The sequence below is a fragment of the Arachis ipaensis genome, chromosome B10, assembly GCF_000816755.2.
Source record: "Arachis ipaensis cultivar K30076 chromosome B10, Araip1.1, whole genome shotgun sequence".
NCBI classification, from domain to species: domain Eukaryota; kingdom Viridiplantae; phylum Streptophyta; class Magnoliopsida; order Fabales; family Fabaceae; genus Arachis; species Arachis ipaensis.
The window spans coordinates 94,394,525-94,403,761 of NC_029794.2; the positions used below are offsets into that span (position 1 = coordinate 94,394,525).

Here is a 9,237-nt window from a genome sequence, read left to right on the forward strand (position 1 = left end):
CCCAATATGTAAGGACTAGTGAGCACTGAAGCCCTTGCATGAGCATGTAATTTAGAGTTCACCCCACTGATACTTGGTACACTTGCCGGTTGGATTGTGATGTTTAGTGAGAGATTCGTTTCTCACCAAAATATCTCATCAAAGGGCGCAGATCTTCACTCATCACAGTGAACTTTTTTCCTTTGCTCTCATGAATGTGCTCCACATGCTCTAGAGACAGGATCCGGTTCATAGCATGTGGAATGACTGGACTCTTAGTGAAGACAACTCTCATGCCAGGTGAGAGGCCTTCAGTGGGAATCTTCTTATCCCTCTAGCTTTTAGGTACCTTCTTCTTAGTACGTTCCTTCCTAGTGCTTGATGATGGTTGCTCAACACCAAACTTATAGTTGGTGTCTGGGGGCTCTGTAAAACTCTGCACTGAAAGTGAAGGCTGAAACACTATGTGTTGCACAATGGTACCTCCTTTGTTAGAGGGAGACTGAGGGTTGGGGGATCTTGAACAAGATACAATCCTCATGTAGTCTCAGGACTAGCTCTCATTTTTTCACATCAATTAAGGCCTTAGCAGTGGCTAGGAAAGGCCTTCTCAGGATGATGGAGTCATCTTTGTCCTCTCCAGTGTCTAGGATCACAAAATTCGCAGGGATGTAAAGGTCTTCAACCTTTACAAGGACATCTTCCGCCATGCCATATGCCCTTTTTAGGGACTTGTCTTCCATCTCCAATGAGATCTTGGTAGGCTGCACGTTTTGAATTCCAGCCTCTTCATCACAGAGAGAGGCATAAGATTGATGCTTGAGCCAAGGTCATATAATGCCTTCTCAAAAGTGATGGTCCCTATAGTATAGGGAATCAGGAAGCTTCCGGGATTAGGTAGCTTTTGAGGGAGCTTCTTTTGGTCTAAGGCACTGCGCTCCTTGGTCAGCACCACAATCTCATTTTCCCTTGAGGCTTTCAAACACGCCATGGAAGGGGGTTCTTTCTCCAACGCCTCTGCATAGGAGGAATCGGCTTTCAACTTCTTAAGGATTGCCAGAAACCGAGCAATTTTCTCCTCCTTAGTCTCCTCTTGCTCATCTAAAGATGGATATTCTTCAGGCTCCTCTCTCTGCAAAGGGGCGTGCAAGGTGAAATTCCCAGTCTCCTAATGAGCTCGGATTTCCTTGAGCTCCTTAATAGCAGGCTCCTCCTAGGGTTCGGTCAAAACCTCCATAGTGAGGGCCTTGCACTCTTCCTTTGGATTTACTTTTGTGTTGCTTGGAAGAGTGTTGGAAGGGATCTCTGGGATCTTCTTGCTCAACTGACCAACCTGTATCTCCAGATTCCTATTGGAGGACCTGATTTCTGTCATGAAACTGGGCGTGGTCTTGGAGAAATTAGAGACTATAGTAGCCAAGTCAGAGAGGCTCTGCTTGGGTATCTCCTTCTGCTGCTGAGAGGGTTCAAATGGTCTATTATGGAACATGTTCTGGTTTGTTCCACTCTGGTTGTTGCTGAAGCCTTGTTGAGGCCTCTGCTGATCTCTCCAGCCAAAGTTAGCGTGGTTCCTCCATCCCTGATTAAAAGTATTTGAATAGGAATTGTTGTTAGAGTTCCTGGAGGAGTTTCTCATGTAGTTCACCTATTCCATGGTGGTCCAGGCATTTTCACCAGTGTCCACCTCATAAGCTGTCTCTGGACAGTAAGCAGTTGTGCTTTGTGTCCCTGAAAAACTGAAGATTGATGGTTTAGAGGTTATAGAAACTCTCGTTGTAAGTATAGTTACTAAACCAAGCAATCAACCTTTCTTAAAAAAGTTGTGGTTGTCACTAGTAACAAACCCCTTTGAAATTGATAACTGAGTATTTAAACCTCGGGTCGTCTTCTCAAGGAATTGCAGGGAGGTATGTTCTTATTATTGGTTATGAGTTTGTAAATTGGGGTTTTGGAAGTAAGGTGGGAATATGTTATATGACAAATAAATTAAATGGCAATTAAAAATAAATAAATACTGTAAAGCAACTTTTGGCAAGGTATGAGAAACTAGAAGTCCAGGCTTAGTTATTCTTATCAACAATAATGAAAATTGAATCTTAATTCCACTTAGTCAACCTTTACTAAAGTAAAGGAAAGTCAAGGGACTAATTAGTTTGATCTTCGAATCCTATTTATTTCCTAAGAAAAGGTTGGGATTATTGAAGCTCAGTTCAATTAGCAAAGATAACAGTTATCAATTATGCTGTTAAGTTGGATAACTTCTGAGTTACTGATTTCTTAACCAAAACCAAAAGGGGAAAAGCAAATCTATTGGAATAAAGATGTCTTCAGATGGGAAGCAGTAATCATGTAAATAAAAGAAAGCAATATTAAACTGAAATACCTCAAATTACATTAACAAAAGAACTTAAATCTAACATAGACATGCATGGAAAAATAAATAAAAGAACATTGAACCTGGATTGAGAGTCACTCCTAAAACTAAGAGAAGTCCTAAATCCTAATCCTAAGAGAGAGGAGAGAACCTCTCTCTCTAAAAACTACATCTACTCCTAAAATTGTGAATGTGAGAGCCTCTTAAGAATGGATGCATTCCTCCACTTTATAGCCTCTAATCTGTGTTTTCTGGGCCGCAAACTGGGTCAGAAATAGCCCAGAATTCGCTGGTCTCGAATTCAACCACGCTGGATTTCCGTCACTACGACGCAGCCGCATGGATCACGCGGTCGCGTCACCTAGCGTCAGGGAAACTATAGCATATTATATATCAAATCGAAGCCCCGGACGTTAGCTTTCCAACGCAACTAGAACCGTGTCGTTGGACCTCTGTAGCTAAAGTTATAGTTGTTTGAGTGCGAAGAGGTCAGGCTGGACAGCTTAGCAATTTCTCCAACTTCTTGTATTCCTTCCACTTTTGCATGCTTCCTTTCCATCCTCTAAACCATTCCTGCCCTGTAATCTCTGAAATCACTTAACACACATATCAAGGCATCTAATGGTAATAAGAGAGGATTAATAATAAGCAAATATAAGATCAAAGAAGCATGTTTTCAATCAAAACACATAATTAGGAAGGAAATACAAAACCATGCAAATAGTATGAATAAGTGGGTAAAGAGTTAATAAAAACCACTCAATTGAGTACAAGATAAACCATAAAATAGTGGTTTATCAGTCCCACTCAAGTGCTGAGAGATCATGTTGATCTGCTGGCACATGAGCTTATTCTGAGCCAAGATGGCATCTAAGGTGTCTACCTCCATCACTCCTCTCTTTTGAGCTGCTCCATTGTTCACATGGCTCCTCTTAGAAGTGTACATATACTGGTTGTTAGCAACTATGTCAATAAACTCTTGTGCCTCTTCATGCATCTTCTTCATGTGAAGGGAGCCACCATCAGAGTGGTCTAATGACATCTTGGACATCTCAGAGAGGTCATTATAGAAGATTTCTAACATGGTCCAATCTGAGATCATGTCAGGAGGACATCTCCTGATCAGTTGCTTGTATCTTTTTCAAGTTTCATAGAGGGATTTACCCTCTTTTTGTCTGAAAGTTTGCACTTCCACCCTAAGCTTGTTCAGCTTCTAAGGTGGAAAGAATTTGGTCAAGAATCCATTGGCCACCTTCTCCCATGTATCTAGGCTTTCTTTAGGCTGAGAATCCAGCCATAGCCTAGCTCTGTCCCTTACAGTAAAGGGGAAGAACATGAGCTTGTAGTCTTCTGGATTTACTCCATTAGTCTTGACAATGTCACATATCTGTAGGAAATCAGATATAAATTTGTTGGGATCTTCCTGTAGAAGTCCATGAAACTGGCAATTATGTTGTACTAGAGTGACCAGTTGAGGCTTCAACTCAAAATTGTTTGCACCAATGGCAGGAATGGAGATGTTGCGCCCATAGAAATTAGAATTGGGTGCAGTGTAAGATCCTAGGACCTTTCTTGCGTCACCCCCATTATCTGGGTTGGCTGCCATTGTTGTATCTTCAGCTTCTTGTTCTAGAGCTCCTGTGAGATTCCTTATAGCTCTGCTAGCCTGAGCTTGTTGCAGACACCTTCTTAAAGTCCTTTCAAGTTCAGGATCTGGATCAAAGAGAGGTTCTTTATCCCTATTCCTGCTCATAAACAAGAAGAAAAAGACTAAAAAGAAAAAAAGAAAGGAGTCTCTATGTCAGAGTATAGAGGGCTCCTGGTGAGAGATAGGTAAAGAGAGAAAAAGAGTTGAAGATTTTTGAAAAAAATGAGAGAGAAAGAGGTTAGAAGAATTCGAAAAAGAGGAAAGAGAAAGAAGAGTTAAAGAGACACCAAATTTTTAAAATTGAATTAATATAAAACAAATCACTAACTAACAAGATTTGAAAATAAAATAAAAGATTTGATTTTTAAAAATTTTGAAAATTAAAAAGAAAGAGTCAATCAAAGATTTTAAAATTTAAATTTGGAAAGAAAGTCAAATAAGATAAGATAAGATTTTAAAAATTTAAGATGGAAGATTTGATTTTGAAATATTTTGAAATTAAAAAGGGAAAGTCAAAGAAAGATTTTGAAATTCAAATTTTAAAGAAAAAGAAACTAACCAAATACTAAATTTTTAAAATTTGAATTTAAAAAGAAAGATAAGATAACAAAATTTTGAAATTAAAGAAAGATAAAATAAAGATTTTAAAGATAGAAAAGTTAAACAAGAAAAATAAGATTACTAGTCAAGACACCAAACTTAAAATTTTTTAATTTAAATAAAAAATTTTGAAATAATTAAAAATTAAAAAGAAAAGAACAACACTAGATGGACACCAAACTAAATTTTTTTTTTTTGAAATCAAAGACACTAATTTTCAAAAAATTAAAAGAAAAAACACTAAAAGACACCAAACTTAAAAATTTTGAAATCAAACAAAGAAAACATAAAGAAAATATCGAACACCAAGAAAGAAAAACAAGAATAATTTTTGAAAACTCAAGAAAAGAAATGAAAACCAAGAACTCATGCTGTAGTTCAAACGAGATAACTCTCTCGAGAATCACAAGAACTCATGTAGAATAAGGGTCATACTCTCGTTCCACCCAGATTCATAAGATTAAGAACAAAAATAATCCTTAGAATTGAATCAATACATTAATTAAAATAGAAAAGCAATAATCTTAATGCATAGAAATAAATAGAGCTCCTAACCTTAACCAAGAGGTTTAGTTGCTCATGACTTACAGAGAAACTAAGGTTCTGAAAAGTACAGAGGAGAGAAGATCCGAGTTACAAGAGATCTTTTCCCTTTTATACTAACCTAATTTGATACAGAAAATAAAATAAAATGATAAATACTAGAAATAAAAGAGATTGTTTGTAATTAAAAATTACAAAAAGAAAATAAAATATAGCTAATAAATGCTAAATCCACTTGAGATGCCAAAAGAGGAGGGAATTCGGATTGCTGCTGGTGTTAAACGACATTTTGGGCGTTTAACGCCCCAAAGGGGGCAGGCTCATGCATGCTTGTATCTCCTACTGGCACTAAACGCTAGCTGGGCGTTTAGCGCCAAAGGGGGTTCTGCCAGCTTTTCTGTTTTTAGCCCCAAACTCTGCCAAACTGCTTCGAATTTCACCTGAAATCATAAAAACACTAAAACAACCCAAAGTAGCATCCAAAGAGGATTTTTGCACTAAAATCAAGTAAAACTAAATAAAATCTAACTAAAAACAACTAGAAAATGCTAAGAAAAAGGGCACAAGATGCTTATGCATCAGAGAGTTAGGTTCAATTCTAGTTTATTAGCCACAAAAATCCTAATTACCCAAGTATAAGAGGATTATATGTCACGTATCCCGTTAAGTCCAAGCAATTAGTGATTTAAGAGGAAGTTACTTTCAAGCTAGTATTCAGGTGAGTTAACTTTTCCAAGAATCAACAAGAATTTATGTAGAACAAGAGTTATTTTCCAATACAGTCAAATTCATAAGATGAAGAATGAAAGTAATCCTTGAATTTAAATCAATACATGAGTTAAAGTAGAGTGACAATAGTATTAAACCATAGAATAAACAGAGCTCCTAACCTTAACAAGGGAGGTTTAGTTGCTCATGGCTTAGAGAGAAAACTAGGTCTCCAAAAGTGTGTAAAAATTAGAATGAGGAAGAAGAGAAAAGAGCGGAGCCCGAAAGGCTAAATCTTTTACCTTCTATATCTATCCTAATTTAATTTGAAAATAAAATAGAATAACAAGTACTAAAACCCAAAAGATTGTGTTTGCGAATAAAAATAACCAAAACAAAATAAAATACAATAAATATGACTCAAATCTAACTAATGAAGCCCCTTCATTAAAATTGGATTCGCGCTACTGGCGCTAAATGCTAGAATCGGCTTTTAGCATCCCTTGAGGCAGTAAGCTTTCACACGTTACGAGGCACCTGGCGCTGAACACCCGGTTCGCGTTTAGCCCCAGCTTGACAGAATAGATGCGTGCATTTCAAAGCGCTTGGACGCTAAATGCTAGATGCGGCATTTAACGCCAGCTCAACAGAATCAAAATTCTTCTCTTTTCTTCTGCACAGACGCTGTCAAATAGCTCCAAACTTCACTTAAAATAATCAAAACAATAGAACGACTTAAAGTAGCATCCAAATAGGCTTCAAACACTGAAATCTCAATAAAACTCAATAAATTCATATCTAAAATAATAAGAAAATGAAGAGAGATGCTCACGCATCACGACACCAAACTTGAATTATTGTTTGTCCTCAAGCAACTAAAAACAATATAGGTTGAGAAGTGAAATTTCCAAAGAACTGAGTTTTCAATCAAGCTTATGTCCATTCATTGAGTGGGATTGATGACACTGTAATCCTGAATAGTTTTGGCATCTCACTATCCTTTGAAGCTCAGAAAATGTCAATGTCCTTCAGAACTAGAACTCGGATAATATTATGAATTCTCTTCCTTTTTAACCTTTGATTAATCCTTGAACACAACTTTTTCTTATCTTTTCTTTGGTGCTTTGTACCTTGAGCCTAGCCGTGACTTCTAAATATTTTGTCTCAAGCTTAACTTGACACAAAAACACCACAAGCACTTAACTGGAGAACACTTTGAGTTTTGATTTTTCCTTTTATTTTTCTCAATCATTGGTACTCAGAGCCTTTGGCATACTCTTTATTTGCACTTGGTCTCGACTCTTAGTGCTCTGTCTCAAGAATTTCTTGACACATTCACACCACAAGTATATGGCTAGGAAAATAACTCTTTGAGCTTTTAAATCACATTTGACCTTCCTAGCCATTGATGCTCAGAGCCTTGGACCTTTCTTTTTAGTTTCTTTTTCTTTTTACTGTCTGTTTTGCTCTGAGGATTAAATTCTTGATTAATTTAGAGAATCCATAATATTTCTCTAAATTCCTGTACCTTAAAAATCATCACTCTCAACTTCAATATCAATTATGCACTATTCTTTTCATACATTCAAAGCTACATATAACACCACCACATCAAGAGAAATAGGACAATTCAGAATATTTGACTCAATTTCTTATGCAATTACACCACTTTTCTTTTCTTTTTCTTTTTCAAGCTCAGTGAGCATACATGAGGCATCTTCAAAGTAGAAATTTAAAGACAATTAAAACCACTAAATGTAAGTAGAACTACTAACTCTAAACAGATCATGCAAAAGACACCATAAAGTACTAAAAAACAGAAAATAAATAATATAAGAACTGAAATAGGGAAATAGCATAAAGGAGCGAAACCACCTCAGTAATGGGGTTAGCATATAACCCCAGAGTCCTTCTGGACTGTTCATTCCCACTTTGGTCCATGATGGAAAAAAAGGGAATTGATGTTAATTACAAATAAAATATATTTTTATTTTTATTTTATTTAATTAAAAGCAACCGAATAAAATAAAATAAAATAAAATAAAAATAAATAAAAGTTTTGAAAACTAAAATAATTGATTAATTAAGAAAATTTGAAAAAGATTTGAATTTTGAAATTCCAAAACTAAGATAAGATAAAATAAGAAGTTTTAAAATAAAAATCTGAATTTCTAAAGGAAGAATTCGAAAATCAATCAAATTAAAGAGAAAAGATACTTTTGACTTTAATGAAGAAGGAGAAAAACAGTAAAAACGACACCAAACTTAAAATTTTTAGATCAAAACAAGGAAAACAAACAAGGAAGCTTTGAATATCAAAATGAACACTAAGAGCAACTTTTGAAAAATTTTTAAGAAAAAAGAAACACGAAGGGCACCAAACTTAAAAATTTTTATATTATGAGCACTGATAATTCGAAAAAAAATGAGAGAAAAGATAAAATTATACAATTGACACCAAAATTAAAATATGAAACTAGACTCAAACAGAAGACTAAATTATGAAGTTATTTGTTTTGAAAATTTTCGAAAATAATTAAGAAAAATAAAATAAGGATTTTAAAAATTTTAACCAAAACAATAATAGAAGACTCTAAACCAAACAGAAAAATTTTCCTAATCTAAGCAACAAAATAAATCGTCAGTTGTCCAAACTCGAACAATCCCCGGCAACGGCGCCAAAAACTTGGTGCACGAAATCACAATCACACTTTTGCAATTCCACACAACTAACCAGCAAGTGCACTGGGTCGTCCAAGTAATACCTTACGTGAGTAAGGGTCGATCCCACGGAGATTGTCGGCTTGAAGCAGGCTATGGTTATTTTGTAACTCTTAGTCAGAATAGCAACAATAATTCTCAGTTTTAATTGGAATAAGTTAAAGAACATGAAATAAATACTTGTTATGCAGTAATGAAGAACATGTTGAGGTTTTGGAGATGCTCTGTCTTCTGAATCTCTGCTTTCCTACTGTCTTCTTCTTCACGCACGCAGGTCTCCTTCCATAGCAAGTTGTATGTTGGTGGATCACCGTTGTCAATGGCTACCAGCCGTCCTCTCAGTGAAAAGGGTCCATGTACATAGCTAATCATCTGTCAGTTCTCACTAATGTTGGAATAGGATCCAATGATTCTTTTGCACACTATCACTGCGCCCAGCATTCATGAGTTTGAAGCTCATCATAGTCATCCCTTCCTGGATCCTACTTGGAATACCACAGATAAGGTTTAGAATTTTCAGATCTCAAAAATGCTACCAATTGATTCTAGCTTATACCACGAAGACTCTGATCTCACGGATTTGAATGTTCTGTTGTCAGGAGAGGCAGTCAAACTCGTGAACCAGGTATCCAAGAAATATACATTCAATCTAAGGTAGAACGGA

The 9,237-nt window shown here is 36.1% G+C and overlaps 1 protein-coding gene across 1 annotated transcript; it reads right to left on the minus strand.

The window, feature by feature from the left end:
• On the minus strand, positions 540 to 3,437 carry LOC107620806. The gene is made up of 4 exons (XM_016322922.1): positions 3,237 to 3,437; positions 1,211 to 1,558; positions 821 to 1,111; positions 540 to 743 (listed from the first exon to the last, which is right to left on the minus strand). The coding sequence occupies exons 1-4, from the start codon at positions 3,435 to 3,437 to the stop codon at positions 540 to 542; spliced, it is 1,044 nt and encodes a 347-aa protein (XP_016178408.1).